Source organism: Diplotaxodon limnothrissa, linkage group LG4 (assembly GCF_057381915.1).
Source record: "Diplotaxodon limnothrissa isolate DT_005_m linkage group LG4, D_limnothrissa_male_GT1.1, whole genome shotgun sequence".
Classification (NCBI taxonomy): Eukaryota; Metazoa; Chordata; class Actinopteri; order Cichliformes; family Cichlidae; genus Diplotaxodon; species Diplotaxodon limnothrissa.
This window is the reverse complement of record NC_140599.1, coordinates 28,082,966-28,110,388: the sequence shown is the minus strand read 5'-3', so window position 1 is coordinate 28,110,388 and position 27,423 is coordinate 28,082,966. Positions and strand designations below refer to the sequence as shown.

At 40.3% G+C, this 27,423-nt stretch overlaps 1 protein-coding gene across 2 annotated transcripts; it reads left to right on the top strand.

Moving 5' to 3' along the window:
* The first annotated feature begins 4,332 nt into the window (after nt 1–4,332).
* Nucleotides 4,333–20,076, top strand: LOC146634077 (alpha-2,8-sialyltransferase 8F-like). Of its 2 annotated transcripts, XM_085352763.1 has the most exons (8): nt 4,333–4,433; nt 11,464–11,470; nt 15,328–15,395; nt 15,529–15,603; nt 16,514–16,655; nt 18,821–18,933; nt 19,017–19,109; nt 19,599–20,076. In XM_085352763.1, the coding sequence occupies exons 1-8, from the start codon at nt 4,333–4,335 to the stop codon at nt 20,074–20,076; spliced, it is 1,077 nt and encodes a 358-aa protein (XP_085208889.1). The 2 variants fall into 2 exon arrangements, with proteins under 2 accessions (XP_085208889.1, XP_085208890.1); XM_085352764.1 differs by lacking the exon at nt 11,464–11,470 and having other exon boundaries at nt 15,321–15,395.
* The last annotated feature ends 7,347 nt before the right edge of the window (nt 20,077–27,423 follow it).

The window sequence follows — 27,423 nt, the reverse complement described above, 5'->3', positions numbered from 1 at the left end:
TCCCCACCCCTGTGATAGATGAATTCAACATCTGCATCCCGCCCACTATAGTCTAATAAGTTTGGAATAATGTTGTCTTTTCCCCCCCTTAAAACAAGGGTTTATATTGTCTAGCAATTCCTTTAGGACAAGATTTTCCTCCTCATTTTCTCCACTTTTCTTGTTTCAGGCTCTTTGGGAAGAGTAAGAGTTCTTTCTCTTGCTAAGCTTCTATTTATTTTTATTATTTTTGAAGATAAGACTTTCAACATGCCTTTAAAGTATATTATCTTTCTGCTCTTCCAAAAGTCTCTTATTTGCAACTCTAAAGTAATTCAAGAATCTTTGTTGTTTGTAATACAGTTAATTTATCCAATCAACATTTTAATAATAGTTAGCTACCAGAACATGGATTAAAACCCTGCAGCTATCTGGTTATGTGCTTTAAAGTCATCTGGGAGTCCTCTTGGAACCCCCATGGGGTCTATATATATATATATATATATATATATATATACACGTGCCATTCAACTGTGGGTAGGTCTCCTTTATAGAATTTGTGAGAAAGTTTACTTTCTGATGCCAAAGTGTTTGCCTTTAGGCCTAAAACCACAGTAAAAGATATAACCAGATAAACTAGGGCACAAGTACAGGTTCCATTGCATAGATCGTTTTAAAGTGCATTTGAAAGTGTTGCTTTACCTCAGCTTTATTTGTTGTCTTTGTGGTTGACATGTGTGGCAGACTTACAATGGCTTAGACACATCCAGGTTCTTCTCTCCACTATTTTCACTGCTCTTAATGACTTTAAGGAACACCCAGTCTCCTGGCTTCACCCTTTTCTGTTGAAGGTCCTGGTTCCTGCTGTGGAACAGAATTTGAGGAAATCACAGTTTTGTTATTCAACATTTTTTTCATGTGTTTCATTCCCTTAAATGACATGTCTTGATGCATGCTCAATCATCCAGGTAAGTAAATCCCAAAAGATTGATTCTGTTCATCTGGGTGTCATCAGGACACTACAACACAGAGCGAACACCATCCCCACCCACAGCCACAGCAGCCAGGGAAGCAGATGAACATCACATCAAGAAGCCCCCTCGTAAATGTGGTTATCCCAGCTGGACATGTGTCAAAACTGGTAAGGCACCAAAAGAAAGCTCCAGCTGATCCAGGAGAGAAGGACAACTGCTGCCTAAGGGAAAACACTTAGTGACCCCGTACATGTCAGGAGTATCGGACCAGCTGAGATGCATTTTTTCTAAACGCCATGTCTCTGTGGCTTTTAAACCCCAAAACACGCTGCACCAAAAACTGGTCCACCCCAAGGATCGGGTCACCCGATACAAACAGAGTAACATAGTGTACGCTGTTTAGTGCCAGGAGAATTGCCAAGATTTATAGATCAGGGAAACCAAACAACCTCTGGTGAAGCAGATGGCACAACACAGAAGAGCTAACTCGTCAGGCTAGGAGTCCACACAGGCCAGCGCTCAAACCAGAGGAACACTGGTTCCTCTGGAGGCTATTTACGTGAAAAGGGAAAGACCATCTCTGAATCGAGGTGGGGGCCTAAGGGTACATCTTTCGCCATCTTACAATGCTGTGATTGCAGTCATTCCCCAACTCTCTGTGAATGGTACTCATGGCCATTGATCAGTGGGCTTTGATCAGTGGTGTTTTGAAGGAAGGAAGGCTCAGGGCTTAAGTAATCAGCATCATGGGCTCATCCGATTAGAATAAGAATAAGCAGTCATCTAATCATTCACAGGGTTTTCCTTTTATTCTCCAAATCAATAAAGGAAGGAAGGAAGGAAGGAAGGAAGGAAGGACACACATGGACTGCCATTGCTCTGCTGCTGCTCCGTGTGGGAGTGAAGAAAAAGTGAGCCAAAAGTGAATGCAGTCCTTATATAATGTGTGACAGGTGAGTGCAATTAAGGACAAGCACCACACCCAATCAAAGGTGAGAGAACTAAACAAGGTGCATCTGGTGAAGTGAGTGGGTGTGCTGGGATGTGCTAAAAGGTGGGTCTCTACAACAAGTGGTGTTTGATCATTGGGCTTTGATCACACCCTTTTAAATGACTAGTCTCTCTTAGAAAAGTCTAGAAAAGTCAGATTCTAGGATTCTAGTAGCAGGCCTATCTTATTTTCCATGTGAGGTTTCCTTTTCGCGGTCCCAGGCCACTTGCTCCCAATTCTAGTTGCTCCTCTAGTTTATGATTCTCGTCACTCTTTCAGTTGCCTCTAGCTCCCGCTCTCTACATTCTGAAACAGCACTTCTAACCCCAATACTGGGGTGGAGCCCCAGACTCCCGTATGCACGGTCTCGGTCATGTTCCTGAGGTGAGTGGGGGAAATGTTGAGATCCAGCTTGAAGGACCAAGCTGCCAGAAAAAAAAGGAACAAAAATAAACAACAGTCAAGAACTGGGGCGTTAGTTCTTGGTAGGGACCAAAAGCATAATACACAAGAATATCTGAATATCTGTGGTAATTTGAGCAAATAGTTGATTAAAAATATTTGTTTTGGGAGGCATCTGTTTCAAAAGAGCAGTAACAATGTGCAGGTATAATATATATGCAACAGTGACAACATAGTGGTGAAGAAATGCTGCCACAAAGTGGACACTTGCATGTACTGATATGTGAAATGCTTGTATAATGTAGTTTTAAGTAAAATATAATACAATTTTAAAATATTAATACATTATCAGATGTGTTTTTAAAGGCATGCTTTTTTTTAGTTAATTTTGAAAAAAGTGCTTTGCCAGTATTAATCTAATCACTGCAAGAATTTAATTCTGCTAACATTAGTCATTTGGCAACAGAGAGCAAGTAAATCATCACTTCCCACTTCTCTCATTTTTCCAGCTGTTCGTTACTTAGTTAGAGAAACACCAGCTGAAAGCTTTTATGTGTTCATAAGCGTTTGGTTGGTATTAAGAGTTCATCTGATTGATTGGGCGGCATAACGGGCATTGGCCAAAAAAAATGCTTGTACTCAAGCTCCCCCGACGTCAGCCAGCACACATTGGGAATGGCATACGCACCGATCGGTTTTCTATCGCCCATTTGCGGGGAGTAAGGGCGCCCTTCGTTTGCGAGGTGCGCCTGCTGCTTGCGGCGCAGGGAGGAGAGGGCGGGGCGGCGGGGGATTCACTGACCGGCTGGAGCAGCATCTAATAACCAACTTGCAAAATAAAACAAAATAAAAACAAAGCAACAAACACGAAAACACCAGACATTATAATACAGACTTATAATTTGCACTGATGTTTTTTCGAAATTCTATACGCGAAAAGTGAGCGCTAGAGCCCTCGGTGCGCCTGCTTGCTGCCGAAGTCAAAGTAAACTTTATTGTCATCTCCGCTACATACAATCCAATATATAGAGAGACGAGACGACGAGGCTCCAGTTACAGCAGTGCAAGTAAACAAACAATATATATAAGAAGAGTAAGAAAATAAATATACGCTTTAGGACTAGAGGTAAAGGGATCAATAACAATTTAAAATTTACAGTTTGATGATTTAAAGTCTCACACACAACCCGTCGAAAAGGCCGGCTGCTTCCAAATAGAGCACATTTCATTTATAATGTTGTAAATCCAAGACCATTATGTATTCATGATTTGAATCCTGGGTTGTGTGAAATCTCAGAAATGCACCCTAGACAAAGTGAACCTGTGAACTAAGGTGTAGGTCTGTTAGGTTATGTTGTGGTGATCCTCGGGTTGAGAGATGGGTGTTCATATTGGAGTGCAAAATGAAAATCAATGGAAGATGGACAAGAAAAGTTCAAAGCCATCAGGTGCTCTGTTTAGAAAAAAAAATAGAAAAGAGGAGAAGGAGAAACGAGCAAAAGATACAGGTAAGCAGATGTGTGATTGGATAATGGCAGCTCATGTATCCTGAAACAATCAGAATCAGAATACTTTATTAATCCCTAAGGAAATTATGTGGGTTACAGTCGATCCAAGAAGAAATGGTAAAACTAGCAACAGTAACAGACTAAACTCCAAACAATACAATATGCTACAGATTTTAGTATTAATTAGTCATTGTCAATTGTTGATTTGTCCTGTTCTCATTGGGGAGGGAGTGTTCGCCCAGGGCGCCAAACAGGCTAGGGTTCATAATGGGATTCATAGTCTTCATTGAGCTGGCATGTAATGCTTGAGGTAGAGCAATCTGAGTAGGAGTGGGAAAAAACTGAAAACCTAAGCAACTGGAATAGGGCAGATAAAAAAAAAAGTGAGTTTTGTGAAAGGTAAAAGCGGGAGAAGGAAGAAGAGGGGGAGAGAAAATTTGGACAGACTGAAGTGTAAGACTAACAGGAGGGGAGAGGTATGAGAGGACATCGTATGAAGTCTTTCTTGTCTTTCATGTTCACTTTCCTCAGTTTGGGGACCGTGATGACCACCCTTATCTGGTACATGTTGGACAGCAAGTAAGTACATAACTACCTTTGTGCTCAAAGAGCAAAAACTAAAGAGGCTCTTGAAGAAGTATTATAATAAACATAGTATCATTAAATTAATTAAAGTGTCAAAAGTAAAGCGCTTCTTCAGTGTTAGTAGTAAAACGATGGCAAAAGGTTGGCAACCTGTTTGATGGTTTCGTGCGTGTGTGCGTTCAGGTGTGCTCTGGGTACGCGAGTTCATGTGTGGAAACACACAGGGCGTCAGAGAGGTTATATGAGTTTATGTGTTTTTAACTGGGTTTTAATTTAAACAAACCATAGGGTTTTTAATTAAACTATTTTATGGCTTTTGCGTGCCTCAACATTCAGTTATGCAGACATATGTGTTCTTAAGAGCAATTCTTTGTTTTTGTATGGAGGGGTGGAAGCCGTTTTGCTTCACAGTGCGCATTAACAAAGCTGGAATGCTTTTTATTTACATCTAGTCAAAAGTGTTGGTAACAGTGTTTTAATCACACTAATTTTGTGATTCTGACAATGTCTCAGCATGCAGCGATGCAAGCATTTTATTTTAAAAACGGCACAAATGGGAATTTCTTCTGAATGGGCAATGTCAGCCTGTTCACAAGCGTTTCATTTAATCAAACCACTAGTTTTTAATCTAACTAGTTTTTACGCATCTACTGGGGTTTTTGTTCACCGGTTGATGCGATCATTTTATTTAAAAATCGGGATTTCGGAATGTTGAACTATGAGAGAGACAGAGCCAGCTAGTTTTTTAACACAGTAAATGGTCACAAATAACATTCAGCCCTTTAGAAAATAAACGCTATTGGGCTACTTCTAAAACACATTGAACACGATGTCACCTTTCCCCCCAAAGCAGCCAGTATCGCTCTTTCAAACTAATTGTGTTTTAATCACACTCATTTTGTGATTCTGATGTCACAGCATGCAGTGATGCAAGCATTTTATTTATTTAAAAATGGATCAAACGGGAATTTCTTCCGTAAGGGGTTTCATGGTTTCAGAATAGTTTTTAACACAACAGATGGTCGCAAATATATGGAAGCCCGTTTCCGCCACTAAAAAAAAAAAGAAGCTAGTATCCATAACTCGAAATTTCGAGAAATATAACTCGAAATTTCGAGTTACTTTTCTCGAAATTTCGAGTTAGCTCTGCCAATCAAAAATATACGTGAATGAGGTCGCTTTCTTGTTACCCGGAAGCATATGGCGCAGGACCGCGCACTCAAAAACGGATCCCAACAAATTAAAAGTATGTTTGCTGATAGTAACACCATGTGATTCAGCTAATAACACAGGGATTTCATCATTTGTGAAGCCAGGCTGAAAACACTCAGCAATCTGTGCATTCACGACTGGATGTAATACCGGTAGCTTAGCTGTAGCATTTGTAGCTGAGGGCTTCAGCTTCCGGGTAACATGGAAATGACGTCATTCACGTAGATTACTGATTGGCAGCGCTAACTGGAAATTTCAAGTTGCTTTTCTCAAAATTTTGAGTTAATATGTCGAAATTTCGAGATAATAACTCGAAATTTTGAGTTATGGATCCTTTTTTTTTTTTTTTTTTTAGTGGCGGAAACGGGCTTCCATACAAATAACATTCAGCCCTTTAGAAAATAAACGCTGCAGTGATACTTCTAAAACCAGTCGCACAGACCCGCTCCGTCTTTTCATCAGCCGGTTAATTGTTTGAAATTGTTCAGGATTGCAAAAGCCCACCGCGGGTATCATTTAATTGTTGTGATTCCATAGGAAGACAAAAGATAGGTGTATCACTTAGTTGTTGAGAGTACCATGCGAACAAGGGCCCGACCTACACTGAAAAAAATAATCAGTGGGATAAACATAAAAAAATTATTGTAAGCGGTTGCACGAAATTAAGTTATATTTGGTTAACCTTAGTTTTTTATGTTATACCTGCAGACATTTTTCCGGTAACACGAACATGACTTTTTTATGTTGTTGTTATGTTTTTCATTCCGGTCAAATATTTATAGAAACCACTTGTTTATCAGACATGAACTTTTTGTGTTAATTGTATTGGACTACTATGTGTTATATTGACAAGATTATTTTATGGTAAGCTTATTTTATTTTATAACAAATTTCTAATATATAATATATAATCTAATATATAATTGAGTGTTCAATAAATAAAACTAAATTAAGGCTGATCTTACTGTATGTACTGTACACTTTCTCTCAATCAAAGAAATAAGCAAAACATTTTTGAACAATGACCTGTATTTTTGAAAATACTACACAGTTGTAACAATGGACTTTCAATTCAGGCTTCCAAAATATACATGAGTCATATTTGTACAATGCATCTCTTGAAAAACATTCCACAACATTCCTCAAAGTTATCTGCTGTAACCTGAATTCAACATTGTGGGGCCTTATGACATCGCGCTTATGTAAAAAATGGTTTTTTAAATGTAAGAGCCATAAGGTAATATGGCAACAGGGGTGTAATTATTAAAGTGACACAAAGAAGAGACTTAAAATAACATTATAACCCACAGGCACACAACCAAGAGACCTAAACTGATTAGTATTGGCTTGCTTCTATCACTAAACATCACAACCACTAATACTACACGATGCAATCTGTTTGTAGTGGTGCACCTTGGGAAAAAAATTGCAAACTGGTGAAATTGGTGCAAGGCACCATTTCCATTGAGAAAAATGGACATTCAAAGTTAGATTTTTTTTTTTAAAAGAGCAATGGCTTGAAAAGTGAAAACTGCAATAATAAAGGCCCCAAGTTGAAAAGTGCCAGAAAAATAAGTTTCACTATGTACTGCAACTTTACCAGTGCTGGCTTAAAAGAAAGGATGGTACATATTCAAAGAGGAAAACATGTTGTTCCCACATCATAACTGGAAAACTGTTCAATCATACAGTCTGGTCCTGAAAACCTGGGCCTTCTTTGAAAGGCTGTTCTGTTTGAGCTCCATAACCAGTTTCTATAATACCTCGAAGGTATACTTTTCCAGTGGGTAGGTGAGGTTCAAAGTGTACATTAGTCCAAACAGCATTGCAGCTGCTAGGGTATAGTTATCCAAATCCTGCCAGACTCTCTGGCCTTCAAGGACTATCCCGATGTCCTCAGGGCTGCCATTGGCATCTCTTGACTTTATGATGTAAATTCCCATGGTTGTTTCCTTATTAGATCGTTGGATAATGGCTTCATCTGTGGCCTAGAAAATGCAGAATTCCAAAATTTAATTAAACAGAACACTGGTCAAAGAACATTATACCAAATCTTATTTCAATCTGTGTCACTATTCCAAAAAATGTTAACATTAACACATTAGGTGAACAAAAATGGATTCATTACAGCATGTGATTTGAGTCCTCAGAATGCTTAAAAAGGTAATGCATGAAGTGAAATCTCCATGCAAAGAAGCAGAATACTGTCAGAGCATAGAGAGGTGTTCAACTATGAACTCCACACATAGTTCTAACACAGGTAAAGGAAAAAGCACCCAGGGTAAATTGTGAAAATCCCAGGTGATTTTCTTTTCTTTTTTTTTTCTTTTTTCTTTTTTTTTTTTCTTTTTTTTTCGCCTGTCCCATTTGGTTCTTTAGCCATCAGAATTGTTGTCTGAAGACCAACAAGGATACCCAATGGATTTACTTTGCCAAATGGATCATTGTGGCATTGCTGTATTGGTCCATTTGGTCGATCTTTGTTTTTATTATTTATTATATTTTATTTTCAGATGTTACAGACGGGACAGACATGAGTGAGAGATAGGAAAGGGAGAAAGAAAGAGGAAGGAAAGGAAAAACAGAAGGGGAGAGGGACAGTGAGAAAGGGGGGGAGAAAAAAAATAAAAATCTCCTGGATCACCTGTTGAGAGAAGAATAGAAAACAAGCAAAAAAAGACAAAAAAAACAAAAAACAAAGCAACATACTAAACACAACACCATCGCATTAATCTAGCTAAGTGTAAACAGCAGTAAATACTAAATATTCAATGTTGTTGTGCAGCACGCAGGACAGATGTGCTTCGAGGTAGCAGCCAAGAAAGGTGTAATTTGGGTCTACGAGCAGTGAACACCCGTGTGCATACCTGTGTGGATCAGCGCGCTTGTATTCCAAAGGTTTCTCCATGTAACGATCTGCTAGGGAGTGTGGGGGGCCACAGCCCCGTCCTCCAGGGTGTGAAGCAGGTATGGAGGAGATCAAAACTCCAGACATCCAGAGGCCCCCAGAACACAAGAGACCAAGGAAGACCAACAGAGGGGCAGCCGCGCCACTGTTCCAGTAAGAGCTGAGGAGAGTCCCAGATGAGGGTTCACTCAGCAGCCGTGGAGCAGAAGCCAGGGGGAGTTGCAGTGACGCGCCCGTGAGCTCCGCCGGCCGCCAGCTGTGCCTGAGTGACCGAGCCCCAGGCCGAGAGGCCGGGGGCACCCCACCCCCGAAGGGGCCCGAGCGAGCCCCAGGCTCCAGGCCCCGATAAGCGGCCGCCAAGGAGTGAGCCGGTGTGTACCTGGACGCCCACCCCCAGACACAAAGAACCACCAACGCACCGACACCTGAGGGAGTCCGCAACCGGCAGGGGAAGTGGTGGTAGGTGGAGATAGGCCTCCAAACCTTGGAGGGCCTGAGGTGTCCCCAGAGAGGTGGCGTCTGATACCCAACCTGACATATAGACACAGACATACAGGCACACACAGACACAAACATCCATTCCCCCCCTCATGCTCTCAAATGCACTCACTCCACACTCAACCAACGTGGAGACAGACATAAAGAGACGCTGTACACACGATCACACTCCCCAAGCGTACTCTACAAACCGGGTCTAGGTACCCTTGCCCTTGGAGGGGGGAACTGCACCCAGACCCAGGTGGTGTTACCCTTTTCCCTGCGGTGGGGAGAGGTAGACCACCCCGACTCCGTAGCAGCAGGGAGGCCCCACACTCCAGACCGCAGTCGGACGGCCAACTCCACCTAGCCCTCCCGCTCCAGCAGGCCGCAGAGAATGGGGAGTGGGAGAAGACTCCAAACCTCCCTCCACCCGCTCATTGTAGTGTTGATGCATGTGTGTTCTAAGGTGCAATTAAAACCCAGGAGGGCATGGAGCTACCTGCCAAGGAGCAGCAGGTAAGCGCATAGTCCCTCCTGATAGCCCTCAATGTCTAAGTGTATTTAAAATTGAGAGGTGGGCAACGACGCCAGGGGTGAGGTGTACACCCTGATGGTAATTTGGACTCCGTGATTGTGCCCACCCCCAAGATCCTATATGTATGTGTAATGAGAGTGTGAATAATGTGAATGTCTAAGTTGTGGGATAAAATTGAGGCAGAGGCAGCCAGAAGGGGACAGAGGGGGGGGGGGGGTAGCCTCCTCTGCACCCTGGTGACATACCCCTACTCCAAGGCCCTGCATGTGTGGGTGGTTGTGGTGGAGCGGGAAGAGAGAGGCAGCTGGAGATGGGGAGGGAAGGAAGGGAGGGGCAGGTAACCCCTCCCTGGGGCCAGCTCCCCCGCTGACCCCAGTAGGCACTCCCACACTCCGCGACCCGCCAGGGAAAGGGGGCCCAGGCCCATCCAGACCGGGGCCCAGTGCAGCAGCGCCTCCCGGCCCCACAGAGCCCGGGACAGTCCACCCAACCCCACCACAGAGAAAACTGCACCCACCCCACCATCCACTCATCTTCCAGACTACATAAGACAGTAAACGCCCAGGCTGAGATCTTCCTCCACCTCTCCTGTATCTCCCCCTCCTGCAGAGAGAGTTCCTGAAGAGAGGAAAGCTCCTGCAAGATGTGACCATCTCCCCCACCAGGTGATTTTCAACATACTCCTGGCATAGAGTGACAAGCAGCATTTTGTTAAAATTATTATTTTCTCTAAAGTGTATACACAAATTAATTTTTTTCTTACCTGGGCCGAGGGCTCCAGAATGTTCTGCAGTCTTCTTCCTATTTGTCCTCCTCGCCTTTTGAAGACCTTTATTAGTTTGTCAGATTAGCACATCCATCTGTGAGAGTAATCTGGACTGCAGTGGCATGGTGGTAATGCGCTTAAGCTTTAATCACTTTTTCCTTTTCACAAAAATCACTCTATTGTCGTGGAACTTCCCTGAGTTATTCCTCAACTTCAGGCTTTAAGTGTGTTAACTTCACACTATTTTAACACTAATGAAAGATAGCAAGCTGATTTTCATTCCATGTGTGTGTGTTATTAATCAGGTTTAATCAATGTCTGTGCAGTGGAGCTGCAGATCCACCAGGGCATGTTCTCAAAGCTGCCTTTCCTACACATTTCTCTGCTATAATTGGATCATTTTCTAACTACTTTGCTATTAGTCCACTGGTCTTTGCATCACTTTTCATCACACTAAGCGACTTGGACAATATGATAAACAGACTCACATGCTCAAGATGCTGTCTAATCTTCATGAGCTCTCTTGTATTTGTAAGTGTTAGTAAGGTTAATACATTTTCTGTTTGTGTGTGTGATTTTGTATATGTTTCTTTTTGCAGTGTTTCAGACTCCTTCACAATTTTCCCACTTAAGCAGTCAGTTTTCTTTTTCCCAGGTTTGCTAACCCAAATTTTGATTTCCCACATTAAATAACAGCATTCCAACAGTCCAATACCAGGCAGTTCTCTTTCCGCTTTGTCCTGCATTCTCAACTGTTTCTCTTTAACTGCCATGTGAGAGCTCGCTTGTCAGGTTTATTGACACATGGCGCTGTAAATAATTCAACCAGCAGAAGTTGGAAGAAAGTTATAGGTTAAGATCACTGGAAATGTTCAGGCCAAGTTTCTGGTTGAATTATTTACAGTGCCATGTGTCACTAAACCTGATAAGCGAGCTCTCACATGGCAGTTAAAGAGAAACCCCTACTCCAAGGCCCTGCATGTGTGGGTGGTTGTGGTGGAGCGGACGCAACTTCTTGAGATTTGACTCAGTATGCAAATTAGTTGAATGACTGGGGACGGGAAATGAAAAAGGAGAACTTGGGTTTCCTGTCTGACTGGATGAGTGAAGCTTGCACTGAAAGACACACTGTGACTGTGTGAGAAGAATGGCTTGGTAACATACAGGATAATTAAATAAAGTGGTCAGGTCTGTGACTAAGTGCAGTAGTCCAAATTTGGAAAGGAAATTTAGTATTTAGTGATGATAGATTGTTATAACGTCTTTAGAAAGGGCTTAATGAGAATATCAATGGTGTGCAAAACTGTGTGGCTTTTAACAAGATTATCTGTGTATTTAGCAGGTGAAATTATGTCAGTTGACCTCAGACTGTCAGGACGCTGAAGAACCTGAGGCCAACATATGGTTAAATTAGTAAGCAAAACTTTGCTGTGATTAAGATTTTTTGGGGTTGTTGTTTTAGTGATGGGTTGATTCTGTCGGTTGATTTAGGGATACTGGTCACCTGCGGTTGTTGTCTCATTCCTTGTGCCAGAGGGGTTGTTTTCTTATTTTAATAGAGGGAGTTTTATTAATCATGGACATGGTTAGAACTGGGCCCTTTAAAATTGTAATAGTGCACTTAAGAGAAATCCTGTCAGGTGATTATGTTTTGTGCTTTGATGAGCTAATAATCAGCTCTCTTTTTCTCATTTTTGTTCTAAGCAGGCCTGAAAGATTGAATTAACAGCGCTGTAAATATTTTCGGGAGAATAAATTTAAGGGGAGCTTTTCCAGATTACAATGGGCCGAGGAAAAGGCTACCTGTGGGGACCTGATCAGGTTGTAAGTCCCTGTCTAAAAGGATTGCAGCGAGTCAATCCAGTCCAAGAGCATAAAGAACTCTTTTCCTAAAAAACAAAAAAACCAAACAAAATAAAACAAATGAATGAGCTCATGTTGCTGAGGGTGGAGAATCTGATTATTTGCGCGGAGTCTCCACTATCAGCAATATCTGAGTGAATGTGTGTGAATGGACTGTGACTGGACTGATGCTGTGGACTAAAGGTTGGACTGACTGGACACTGAGATAAAGACTGGACCAAGGGTGGGATGAATAAATGTTGACAAACAATTCACCACGCTGGCAAGAGAAAGGGGATGCTTTGCTTCGCTTTGCTTTGTTTTGTTTTGTTTTGCCATGAGCAGGAGGAGCGGAAGACTTAATTCTGGGGCTGCTGATTTTGGGTTGCTGATGTTTGCTTTGAGAAAATTCTGTTTTATTGACTGGGTGTATAGATTATGGTAGTACATTATATAGTGGGGAAATACCAAATGTTAAAGGGGAGAAAATGTTGGATGTTACTCATGTTACTATTAACAAAAGCAGGCCACTGTAGCAGTAAATTAAATTTGATAGAGGAAAATAATTACAACCCAAGTAATATTTATGAGTCAAATAGGGGATCGCTAGACTTTTCATATAAAAATGCAGTTATAGAATAACAAAGACTTGTCCAAGTGACCATGGTTTTTTCCCTTTAAAAAAGTAAATTATTAAAAGAGCTGGTACTAGAGGGAGACGTGTTGTACCTTCATCCCAAACAATACTGCTCCAGATGGCTCAGTAACCCGAGTTCTGGAGGGGCTGAAAACTGTCTAAAACCATGCATGAACACTCGGGAATCGACAATCCGCTGGACAGCTGGATGACCTCCGTGTTTGGGAAATGGAAGGGGATTTTCGTGTCTGCAATGTTTTCTACTGCCGCTTTTTTTTTTAGGGATACTGGTCACCTGCGGTTGTTGTCTCATTCCTTGTGCCAGAGGACTGCTGGAAAAGGTAATAACGAGGGCAGTGGACCCCGGAGCGGTAGTTCCGGTGGCCATGATGCCATTGATGGACCGAATGGGCTGAGGAGTGACACGACACAAAGTGCGGTGACATTTCTTTTTGAAAGGTCAAGAGAGGGAAGGATAATCCTGGGAATAAAGAAAATATTTTACTGCTGCAATATAGGCTTTAACATTGCATTACAATGTTTTTTAAAGCTACTGACATCAGACTAAAACTTTTATTAAAGGTGCAGCTATAATCATTGTATACACACATTGCAGATCGTGCTCATGAAAGAGTTGTTGCTCAGTCTATTCAAGGTCTTAAGCTTCGTTTGGAGCGATGACCCGACGATCTATTGTGTAAGTGACTTGGAGCAATAGAAGGTTAAACCGCATACATGCTTACAAACACAAATGATTTAAACTTAGGCCAGGCGGAGGGCCTGGAATTCATTTAGCTTCTAACTGCATTTGAGCTGCCTAGAAGAGTCAAGAAATTGTAAGTCCCAAGGAATCATAAGGGAGGTGAAACAAATTGCCATGTATGGAAGAATGTGACAGAAAGAGGAACGTCTCTGTCTGTTTTTATGCTGATATGGTGATGGTGTAGATCTTACTCTGGGTGTGTTTAATAAAATTAAAAGTGTTGCTAACACACATAAAGAACATTGAGAGTAAGTAAATTAAGATTAAGTAAAGATTAAGTAAAGTTAATATAAAGGATAGAGCCCAGAACATGATATTTTGAACCAACTTTGAATAATTAAGGGAACAATAGATGAACACAGTAGGTTATTGAGGTGTAGCAGAGAGAGGCGTTTTGTTTTCTATCCTTTACAGGAGAAGATTTCAGGACCACAGCAACCACAGGGGTGGCGAGAATCCTGGAAGCCCCAGACCGAACGGAACCAACCAGAGAAAGGGGGACTCAAAAGAAGCACAGAGCAGAGAGAATCGCCCAGTTTCAGACAATTTGTTGTGTAGATTGAATAGTTTGTAGGATTTTTATGTTATGTAAATTGCCCAAACACAGTGTTCAGTCCGGATATGCGCTACCTGTTAAAGGGGGCGAAGAAACCAGGACTAAGTTTTAAAGATGAAACGGGTTAACTCTATAGAGGATGTTTTCCAAAGATTGACAAAATAATCTAGGACCTTTTACCAGAAAAAGCTAATTGTATCTTTTTGGAGTTTACAGTGAGCACTGAGGGAAGTCAGAAGTGGGTTTAAATTGGGATTCTGGGTAAAAAGGGGGTGTAGGAAGTAGATTTAGGATATTTCACATTTCACAGGTGCTGTCTTAGAGCTTGATTTATTTGTTGTGGATAGAAGTAATTATGACAAAATAATAAGGAAACATTGAAAACATACAACCCTTTGAGGGGACAGACAGGGTTGGGCAATTCAAAGGTTTCGTTTTGTTTAGCATAATCTCTTTTGTTATATTTTAGCTTTTTAACATGCAAGTAAACTTAATGGGATAAATTAGAAATTATGTCGTGTTTCTTAGGAAACACGAAAAGGGGGAGAACTGTCATGTAATTAATATATCCTTAGTGCTTATTTTCTTATTATATTGTTTTATGTACTTTAATAATGAAGGTTTGTAAAGCAAGGCCACTTTTGACTCATAAACTAAGTGCTCAGCCAGACTGAAAAACAGGAAGTTAGTGTAGAGCTATACAAGTATATTAATAAATACAGGAAGCCAGACAGAAAAGAGGAACTTGTACCATATAAGGAGTGTTTGTATCAAAACTGTGTGACGTGTAAAGTACCAAAATAACACCTATATGTGAGACGTTTTTAAATTCTAATGTTAGAGTTTCTGCAACTGGCTTTTGGGGCTGTGCAGGGCTCTTTCTTCCGGAAGATGATTGAATAAAAAGAATTATAAATATTTTGGACACTATGAGTCGGGTTTTCTCTGTTCTATCATGGGGATCAAAGAATCGTGTTTTAATACATACGAAACAAAAAATGAAAAAATGAAGAAACGCACAACAATGTTGAATTTCAAACAGCACTTTGACATCATGCTCAACCGACCATAGTAAAAAAAAAATGCTGTTGTAATATGTAATCTTAGCTATTGTGCAGATCTAACTGCAGTATCTGCATTTTTCAACTGTCTGATCTGTCAACAAAATATTTTCTTTTGCAGTTGTGAGGAACCTTTCCAACCACCTCCTCAAAAGAAACATGCCCCAAAGCTGTCAGAAATTTGCAAACCCTGCAAGTGAGAAAAAGCATAATTTGTCACACTGTTTCCCTGAGAAACCTCTTTGTTTATGCCATCATCAAAAATGAAGTCATGTCAGCTGTACAGGTATGATCTGCTGACTGTGTTTGGACGTGTGTGTGTGTCACAGGGAAATCATTGACAAAGTACATCGGCGTTACAATCAAACCTGGAAGAAGAACGAGAAAAATTACTTAAAATTCAGGTAAGTACTAATGCTTAATATTTCTTCTATGAAGAATACGAATTGGATGTAAAAAGATTACCATACAGCAAACAGGAGCCTAGTCTTGCATATGAGATATAATGCTATGATATCCAGTATATCAACCGGAGGGGAAATGATAATGATGGGCTGGTTTATACATACATATATACATATACATACATACATATATACATATACATATATATACACCTTTTATATGAACTGAATCAACTACAGACAAGAAAGAAAGAGTAAAGACGCACAAGGAGTTTAGGACAGAGGAACTGTAAGAAAACTGATGGCACAACAAAGAGCAGAGAGATATTTGCCATATGGACAAATGATGTTATAAGTATATAATGGAGAGGTTTTGAGCTGGAAAAAACATTATCAGGAGTTGCATTTGTCTTTATTGCTTACAGCTTTTGGAGTCAACACTCGCAGTGGTGGTAGTCACTAATCTAAACCCTAGAAAATAAAATGAGAAAATTCTAGTAACATATGGGGTTAACTTTTTTATGCTATTATTTTTACTGGATCTAACTGTTTTGTTTGCTCCTTTTTTCATCTTCCCTTATTTAACTGTGGATCTTAACTATCTTAATAAGATGGTGTTGGATAGTTAAGATCAAACAACAGGTGAGCAAATAACCTTTTGTTTGCTCACCCTTCTCTGTAGGTGTCCTTCCATGTTATCTCTCTGTCGAGTGTTATCTTTCCATTGAACATGATAAACAGAAAAAAATATTGTTCCTTGCCATGACATTCAGAAACAGATTACTGACCTTTCCTTTTGTTGGCAATAACTACTAACATAAGTTAAACATGCAGCAACATCAGAAGTGTATGAACCTACTCATCTGGTAAAAAGTCAGTCAGTGTTAACTGAGTGTTTGTTGTTTTACAGAACTAATCTGAGAGTTGCATGCAATGGCTTTGACAACGCCATTGTGACACAGAACAATACTCCTATAGGATCGAATATTGTTTACAGTGGGGAAAAGAGGACTCTTCAGGTGAACAAGGACTTATTCGACTTGTTTTTGAAGGTAGGTTCATTTTCATTCATGGAAACTGTTTGTGCTGCTTCTTTGATATCTTCATTGGTTCTCTTATGTTTTATTTGACTGACACAGTGATTATTTCGCAACTTTTCTATTTTTTTGTATCTTCAACTGAACTCTCTTTTGCTTTTGAAATGAGCTTTTGGAGATAATTTTGTTTGTGCTGTTCTAACCTGAAAAAGTGTGAACAGTATTTTTTTTTTTTTTATCTCAATTGATTTTCTTGGGTTCTGCATGTGTATATGGTGTATATAGTATTTATAACTAAATACATAGCACAGAATCTGCATTATTAAGGGTTTTTAATGACATCCTACTGGCATTTGATTCTGGTAACCACAATGTTCTGGTCTTGCTTGATTTAACTGCTGCCTTTGACACAGTAGACCACAATATTCTAATTTCTCGATTAAATGATGTAGTGGGTATTGGTGGCACTGCACTTAATTGGTTTCAGTCTTATTTGGCAAATAGAACTTTCTCTGTCAGCCTTCTCGGTTCAAATAGGTTAAAATATACAGATTTTTACACAAACAGCAGTTTGTTTGTTGTATAGCAGCCGTTATAGCAAGGATTATGCACTCAAACTAGGAGGAATAAGAAAACAGAATTGAAGTGACTGCAATCTGCAATTTACTGAAATCTAAATGGTCTGTATTTGTATAGTGCTTTTCTAGCCCCTAAGGACCCCAAAGCGCTTTACACAACCTGTCATCCACCCATTCACACACACATTCACACACTGGTGATGGCAAGCTACATTGTAGCCACAGCCACCCTGGGGCGCACTGACAGAGGCGAGGCTGCCGAACACTGGCGCCACCGGGCCCTCTGACCACCACCAGTAGGCAACGGGTGAAGTGTCTTGCCCAAGGACACAACGACGAGACTGTCCAAGCCGGGGCTCGAACCGGCAACCTTCTGATTACAAGGCGAACTCCCAACTCTTGAGCCACGACCGTCCCTAGCATTGAATTTTTTTTCAACCTCAAAATCAAAATGGTTATGAAACTGAAAAGCAACATGTTACAGCCTCAATGACAACATACATTTTTATGATGAACCATTTTCTGTATCAATTTATAGCTGCACAGAAAGAAACTCAAATATAATTCATCATTTGTGATTATATAATTATACACGTTTTGTAGTCTGGTCTGCCTCAAGCCTCAAACTTGACCGGTCTGCAGAGCCATACAAGAGAGAAACTGTCTGAAAATCTGTACCGTTAACATATTTAAGCAAAATTGTTATTAAAAGCCTGGAGCATTTTGCATCTCTGCTAAAAAGGCCAAACAGCTTAAATATGATCTTATTTGGAGATGCTTAATATCAGAGCATATCCCAATTGATACACTGTCCATTAGAGGAGCTATTGCATTTATAAGACGCTGTATTTATATAGTCTGTTTCAGCTCTATTTACTTTTGTGTGTAATTTTTTTTTCCATCCATCCATCCATTCGCTTCCGCTTGTCCTTTTCAGGGTCGCGGGGGGCACTGGAGCCTATCCCAGCAGTCATTGGGCGAGAGGCAGGGTACACCCTGGACAGGTCGCCAGTCTGTCACAGGGCTAACACATAGGGACAGACAACCATTCACACTCACATTCACTCGCACATTCACACCTAGTGGCAATTTGGATTATCCAATTAACCTATCCCCACAAGCTGCATGTCTTTGGACGGTGGGAGGAAGCCGGAGTACCCGGAGAGAACCCACGCAAACACGGGGAGAACATGCAAACTCCACACAGAAAGACCCCGGCCTGATGGTGGAATTGAACTCAGGACCTTCTTGCTGTGCGGCAACAGTGCTAACCACCGTGCCACCGTGCTGCCCATTTTTTTTTCCAAAAGAGAAAAAAACCCACACAATAAACAAAGTTATTTGTCATTTTTTTTAATAATTTCTAATAATTATGACTATTTATATACACTTTTGTGATCATTGTTCTTTTGGATATAATATTCCCATGGTTGTAATCTATAAAAACGACAGACCTATCATTAGCAATAGCAAGCATAAAAAGCATCAGACTATAAAACTAGAATAAAATGTCTTTTTAAAATCCTTTTTCCTTCAACATGTGAAATCAGCAACAATGTAAATGTGTTTTCATAATGCCTTGTCTTTCGCTGTCTATTCCAGGAGAATCCTTTCTCAAATAAACAATGGGACACTTGTTCGGTTGTTGGGAATGGTGGGATCCTGTTTGACAGTGGCTGTGGAAAAATGATTGATTCTGCTGACTTTGTTATCAGGTGAGAAAAGTGTCCAATGTAGACCAAATCCAGAGTGGAAATTCCACTTAACCATTTCTGTGTCTACTTTTTTGTTTGTTCAGGTGCAACTTACCTCCTTTGGAAAATGGATATGAGAAAGATGTTGGCAGCAAAACTAGCCTTGTGACAGCAAATCCAAGCATCATTTTCCAAAAGTGAGCAAAAGAAATAATTCCTTGTCACTAGGGAAGGGAACTGATAAGAATTTAACGATTCTGATTCTATTATCAGAATCACCTTCCAATTTGATTTCTTATCAACTCTCTTATTGAGGCTCGTTGGGTCCTCATTGTTTTCACATTGAGTCACCGCTAAGCAGCATGTCAAAGACATTACATTCTGCAACTTAATTGCATGCTGTTGTTAAAATTTTTGTATATATTTGAGGTATTTCCCAATAAAAACAAAAATAATTAAATAAAAAATAATTAAATGTCCAAATCTACACTGTAGGCCACACCGCTATTTTTTTCTCCTCTGGCACATGAACTTAAAACAGCTGATGACAAGTACAACAAATGTGACTGATAGGCAAACACTGGGAACTAGTTCTTTTAGAGAACCAGCTCTCGATTCCTATCCCTACTTGTCACCTCACATTATGTATGCGTTGTTGCTCAAAGTCAGCTGTTTCTTTTGCACAGGTATGGTGCGCTGACTGGACGTCGCCTTCCATTTGTGGAGAGTCTGCACAAGTACGGCAACTCTCTGCTGCTCCTTCCTGCCTTCTCCTTTGGCAGGAATACTGCTATGTGTCAGCGGGCTGCATATACAATAGAGGACTTTGAAAGCCCTATTCGACCTGTTTTCTCCAACGCTCAGTACCTCCACAGTCTGGATCAATTCTGGAGCTCTGAAGGCCTGAAAGAAAGGCGGCTCAGCACTGGATTCATTATGGTTAGCATGGCCCTGGAATTGTGTGAAAATGTACATCTGTATGGATTCTGGCCCTTTAGTAACCACCCATATGACCTCTATACCCTGACTAACCACTACTATGATGATGTACCGGTTAAAACGTTTTTTCACACAATGCCGGCTGAGTTTGAACACTTGTTGCAGCTGCACACTGAAGGGGTACTCAGGCTTCACCTGGGAGACTGTAAATCAGATAAAAAATAGTTCCCAGGGATAGACAACAGCACAGAAGCAAAGTACAGAGTCAAATGCCTTCTCTATAGCCTCAGGATGAATCCAGTAACTTTTTTGCCTTTATAAGGCCATTGCTCTGTACATTTTAGTGCTTTATTACAAATATCTCTCACCCTGTATTCTGAAATACCTCAATTACATTCTCTTGATTTTTAGAAAACAAAACTCTAAGGACTATTTTGACAATATCTTAAAAAATGTAACCATGAAAAGTACTTTGGTACCAGCAGAAGATAAATGTATAGTGCCTGATAAAAGTGCAAAAATCATATCACACAACTACCACATTTGTCTGATTTTAAGTGAGATTCATGCTTCTGTGTTAAATCTGCACCACAGGTAATGTACAGCATAACTTCAAACCTCCCTGAAACCCAATGCCATAATTCAGTAACTGAGCCTGCACCTCCATTGAAATTAAATTAAACACTGAGTGGATGAAGTCTACAATGACTGTGATTGGCTAGATCAGTACTGTCATTTCCTAGGCATTTCCAGCTACTTCTTTTACTGCTGCCATTTTCTAAATTGACTGCAAGGGAATGGATGAACTTGAATAGAGAACTTTGCTGGCCGCTTTCATAAGCTACACCATAGTCTCTGTATAGTACAAATTACACATTATTTCTACATATGATGCAGGCAAAGGTAATGGTTTGTGTCAATTTATCTTTTTATCGGTCCTTTGCAAAACAATTTTTAAAATCCCAGCGCCGCTGAATTTGTGACCACTACTGCTCACTCCCGTTTCTGTCACTTTTGCCCAGTCCCACAGTATTTCTGCCCAACGCCACTCTAAGTTTATTCAAATTCAGCAAAAATCTCAAAGTTTTGGCATTGATTTGTCTGTTGCAATGTTGATCCTAGACCAACATTTTTCTCTTGATCCAGGAACAACACAGGAATGTGGATATCAGATACGTGTGTTGGCAGGGCACTGCGGGTTAGGTGTATTCTGGTCATACTGGAACTGTTCATGGCTGTTGTTGTTTCATAAACAGTATGAAAGGAGAGGGAAAATTAAGTGAACGTGAATAAGTACTTATCAAAAGATTTCGGAATTGTGGATATGTTGACATTCACTTGTGGGTAGTTATTTCAGAATCCAAGGTATTTAGAGCGATCAACCATTTAAGTCAAAGTCAAAGTCAAAGTCAACTTTATTGTCAATTCTGCCACATGTACAGGACATACAGAGAATAGAAACTATGTTACTCTCAATCCCTAGATAAAATAGCAAATGACATTTAAATATAAGAGTGATTAAAAAATGCAGGTAAAATAATTAAAAAGTAAAAATTTAAATAAATACAATACAATTTTACATATAACAAGAAAGCTATACAATATACAATATAATGGGTAAGTGACATTGGGTGTAAACCAGGCAGAGTAGTGCAAATAGGCAAATAGTGCAAATGGAGATTTAGTAATGTACGGTAAGAGATAGTGTAACAACAGAGTCTTATGAGGTAATGGCAGTCCAATGCTCCACAAAGTGACTGGTAACTGGTGCAGGCCAGTGAGTGGGTCAGAGTGTGTGTGTGTGTGTGTGTGTGTGTGACAGAGTTCAGTGAGACCGTGGAGGAGAGAGGGGAGAGGGGGCAGAATCGGGAGGGAGTTAAGCTTCCTGACAGCCTGATGGATGAAGCTGTCCTTCAGTCTGCTGGTCCTGGCCTGGAGACTCCGCAGTCTCCTCCCTGATGGCAGCAGCTTGAAGAAGCTTTGCATTGGGTGCGTGGGATCAGTCGCTATGCAAAGGGCTTTTTTAGTGAGACGGGTGCTGTAAATGTCCTGGAGGGAGGGGAGAGAGACACCAATGATCCTCTCTGCAGCTCTCACTATGCGTTGGAGGGTTCTATGACAGGACGCATTGCAGGCTCCAAACCACACAGTGATGCAGCTCGACAGGATGCTCTCGATGGTGCCTCTGTAGAAAGTGTACATGATGGGGGCTGGTGCTCCTGCTCTTCTTAGTTTGCGGAGAAAGAAGAGACGCTGCTGTGATTTCTTGGCCAGTGCTGTGGTGTTGTACGTCCAGGAGAGATCCTCTGTGATGTGCACACCCAAGAACTTGGTGCTGCTCACTCTCTCCACAGACGCTCCGTCAATGGTCAGAGGAGCATGTTGGGTGTGCATTCTCCTGAAGTCCACGACAATCTCCTTCGTCTTCTCCACATTCAGAGAGAGATTGTTGTCAGCACACCACGTGGCCAGGCGTCTCACCTCACTTCTGTAGTCGGTCTCATCCCTGTTGCTAATGAGACCCACCACCGTTGTGTCGTCCGCAAACTTGATGAAGAGGTTGGAGCTGTATGATGGAGTGCAGTCATGGGTCAGCAGAGTGAAGAGGAGGGGGCTCAGCACACATCCCTGCGGGGCCCCCGTGTTTAGAATGATGGTGCTGGATGTATTACTGCCGACCCGTACTGCTTGAGGTCTTCCGGTGAGGAAATCCAACAGCCAGTTGCACAGTGAGGTGTTGAGCCCCAGCTGGACCAGTTTTTGAGTGAGCTGTTGGGGGATTATAGTGTTGAATGCTGAACTGAAATCTATGAACAGCATTCGAACATATGAGTCTTTTTTGTCCAGGTGTGTGAGTGCCAAGTGGAGTGCAGTGGAGATGGCATCATCGGTTGAGCGGTTTGGCCGATACGCAAACTGGAAGGGATCCAGGGAGGGGGGCATGACAGTCTTGATGTGTTGCATGACTAGTCGTTCGAAGCACTTCATCAGGATGGGAGTAAGTGCAACAGGACGGTAGTCATTAAAGCAGGAGGGAGATGACTTTTTTGGAACCGGAATGATTGTGGTGGCTTTAAAACATGTGGGGACGACAGCCTGGATGAGTGATATGTTGAAGATGTCTGTGAAGACATCAGTGAGTTCCACTGCACAGTCTCTCAGTACACGACCAGGAATGTTGTCAGGACCCGGAGCTTTACGTGCATTGATCCTGCTGAGGGATCTCCTCACGCTGTCCGGGGACAGAGTCATCACCTGGTCACCAGGAGGGGGTGGGGTCTTCTGTGCAGTGGTGCTGTTTTGGACTTCAAAGCGAGCAAAGAAAGTGTTCAGCTCGTTCAGCAGGGGGATAGTGCTATCACAGGTCTGTGTGGGGGCTTGTAATCTGTGATGGTCTGAATGCCCCGCCACAGGCTCCGTGAGTCTCTGCTGTCTTTGAAGTGATGAGATATTTTCCTGGAGTACTGTCTCTTAGCCTCTCTGATGCCACGGGAAAGGTTGGCCCTAGCTGTCCTCAGGCTTGCCTCGTCTCCATCTCTGAAGGCAACATTCCGAGCTTTCAGCAGCCTGTAGACCTCTCCTGTCATCCATGGTTTTTGATTGGCCCGGACAGTTATGGTTTTCGTGACTGTTACATCCTCAATACACTTGTTGATGTAGGCAGTAACAGTCTCTGCGTACTCCTGGAGGTCAGTGGTGTTGTTATAGGTGGCAGCCTGCTTAAACATGTTCCAGTCTGTGGTGTTGAAGCAGTCCTGTAAAGCCTCTGAAGACCCTTCTGGCCACACTTTTATCCGCTTACGAACCGGTTTGGTGACTTTAACGAGCGGTCTGTAAGCAGGCATTAGCATGACATAAATGTTATGATGTAGTCAATACCAAGTATTCAATTTGTCTAAACACATGTCTTGAGGTGAGAGAATTCACATATTTTAATGTGAATGTTCAGATCAAAAGAAAAGCCATCATGCCATCACATCATAAAATTTCAGGGTATTCAGATTAATAAACAAAATGTTATATAGAACCAACTAACATTTTGTTTATTAATTTGAATACCCTGAAATTTTATGATTTCGTTGAATATAAAATGGCACAGATAATGTATAAAGCACAAAATAACTTTCTTTGGCGCAGTACTCAGAAGCTGTTTAAAGTCAGAGAGAGTCAATATGACATAAGGGGAACAGGTTTCTTTAAAAAAAAAAAATACAAGATAAGGACAAACATAAAGCATAGATGTGTTTCTGTTAGAGGAGTTAACTTGTGGAATAATTATGACAGTGATTTAAAAAGGTGTAGTTCGTTTTCCTTGTTTAAAAACATGTTTAAAACTAGAGTATTAGAAAAATATATATAAATCAAAACTGAAAAGATCAATAATAATAATACTCAAACTCTTGGTTGTTTTGCTTTGATGTAGTTACATATATAAGGTGGAAAGGTTTTTGTTTTTTTTTTTGTTTTTTTTTTGTTTGTTTGTTTGTTTTTAGCTTTGCTTTGTTTTATTCTTTGCTTCGAGCCCTACGTACAGGAGCTGCATGCTAAAAGCAGATGATCCAGTGTGGCAACCCCTAAAGCAAGCAGCCAAGGGAAGATGTTGGCAAATCTATATATGTTGTTTATTAATGTTACAACCCCCCCCCCCCCCCCCCCAACACTGTGAACTACTTTTAAATTACTCTAATTGTAAATCATCAATCATAGTGACTGTGTCTGATACAAACTGTACTATGTACTTTTATAACACAAACAAAATGCTGACAATTGTGGAGTCAGCATATGTCCCAGCAGTGACCATCAACAGCCTTTTGATTGCTATCACTCAGAAAATGGACTTTATTAAACTGTGATAAATATGACATTGTCTCTAACAATCACTGACTACTATCTCCTTACAGTAGGTGTGGATATTTGTCTTGACATACTGGCAGTGCACTCTAAAAACTATTGTTTAAGCTCAACAAAAAAAAATTAACGCAACAGTTTCCATTACTCTTTTTGAGTTACGATAACTTATGTTGAAATTAGATTGAACCAACAAACTATATTGAGTTAGGGGAATTAACTTTTCCTCCATAATCAAAGGTGATTTTAATTACCATTTATGTAATATTTGGTATCTTAAAAACATATTTTTAAGTTGTTTACTCGTAAAAATTTTCTTCCTCCAATTACTTTTTCCACATTATTTAAAATGATTTTTAAGTGTTATGTAATTAATTACAGCAATTACAAAAACTATTTTTTAAAGTTCATTATTTAAAATATTAAGTTGCTGATTTTCATCATTATTATCATCATTTTAGCTTTCTCTTATTTTTTTATTGTAATAGCTTTTAAGAAAGGAATTCATTCAACATTTTTTTTTTATCAAAAAACTTTATTTTTTAACTGTAGGCATTTCAACACTTTGTATTTAAAAAGTGAAAATAAACCAGAAATTTAGATTTATACCATCTCAGCCAAGTTATAGTATTTGCCTTTATGTATTTAACACCACAGAAACAAATGTGTTCAATTGGTAAAAAAAAATCTACTTAGAAAACATTTTGTTACAGTAATACTTCCATGCAAGTGTTCAGTAAATGTTAACTTTCAATGCCTACCAAACTTTACAAGATCTTGCATCTTTCTATTACACAATGCAGCAAACACCTTTAAGATCAATGTTACACATACAGGATTCAAAACAGTTAACAATTTTTGAAAAAGAGTCAACATCTTTAACATAATGATGGTTCCATCAAGGTCAAGGAACAGCTTCTGAACAACTTCAAAAGTATATTTCAGATCCTTGCATTAGCTCAGATTGAGAGCATATATTATGCCCATGAGCAAAACACAGCACCTTGGGAAATTCTGGCCCTCCATGATTTTTGTTTCCTCCACCACAATGGTTGCAGTCTTATGGTTAGATCCAGGGGTGTACCGGTCACTGATGATGGCAGTTTTCATCACCCGCCTTTCAAGGTTGGCCTTAAGTTCTTCGGCGTTAACTTAAGGCCAACCTTAAGTTAAGGAATTAATAGGTTAGTGAATTATAGATTAGACTTTTATACTTACTGAAACTTAATGAATTCAGATGATCAATGGAACACACACACACACACACACACACACACACACACACACACACACACACACACACACAATGCTGAATTACTTATACCGAACTCCATGAAAAGGATCTCTTCCTTCTCTCCAAGGAAAGTGATAAGGCAGCAGATGGCTACTTCTCTGCGTGTTTCAATTGTATTGTGCTATTTAAGAAAAAATAAAGTATGAGTATAAAATACATGGCTGACTGCCAACAAAGTGCATTTCAAAGCTACCCAAAGTCTAAATAGTTGTCCTACCTGAAGAAGCATGTCCTTGATCTGCCTGATTCTCACTCCCTTAGCTCCTCCCCTTGATAAAATGACATCCATCAGTTTTGGGGTGCAATGGTCAAGTGTAGCTATTCAAGGCTTACAGTGGTTATTCTCTTGAACTCCTCCTTTATCTGTAGACCACAGAAAGAGAAGAATTAAACCTTGCAGACTATTAGCTATACTGCATTAATGAATGCTCTAATACATTATTTAAAGAGGATAGATGTGATCTAAGGCTACCCCAGATGGAAAAAAGAAGCCTCTAGGTTATCCCTCTGACAAAACTATTCACAGTTTAAAGGCTTCTAATTTTTGTAAAAAGAAAAACAAAATCAGCCTATGATCGAAATTAGATTGCACTGTGTAGCAAAACTTTAACCATGCTTTTCCCAGCCACAGTTGCACTCTCTAGCTGAAGACTTTTGTCAAATGAAACTTTATAAGTCTTATCCTCTGCTGTGCTAAAGTTTAGAATGGCTAGCATTAGCTACATGTGGTAGTGCAAAGTATTTCCTTATCTGTATGAGCATCACATCATACACAAATCCACTACAGGTGACTAGCACAAATGTTTTGCTTTGGTAGAACTGTTATTTGTAAATGAAATGTTACTTACCTTGATGTGTCTTTTACAAAAGCTTGCACCATGCAACGCAACATGTGTGAATTTGCCCGGGCTAGTTAAGTCAGTAGGGGAGGGAATTTGAAATCAGAAGTTACAGTGGAAAAAAATAAGTTATGTATTAAATTTCTTTAAGTAATTACAACTTGAATTTTATTTTGAACCCACTAACATTGGGATTTAATTTCAAATTACATATAAAATTAATTCAATGTAATTACCAACATTATTAATTCAACACAACCCCAAAAAAATAAAGTTTGCAACTTAGAAGGTCTATCTTAATCAATAAATTAGAATTTTTATGTTGCAGCCATGGATTTAATCAAGTGGTGGTAAAAGGCCTGATGAATTACTTTTTAGAGTCAGTATGTTTGTCGATCTGACTATCTTATTGTAGTAATCAATTCCAGTAATCAAGATTAGTGAGTTTATGAACCCTCATTTCCTCATTCATACTTATCACTCCATGTGGACTGTAAAGCAGCTGTCACACTGTCTGCCAGCTTCCCTGCACTGGAAACACTTACTGTAAGTTACTGTTGTAATCACAATAAACAAAACAAAAACACAACA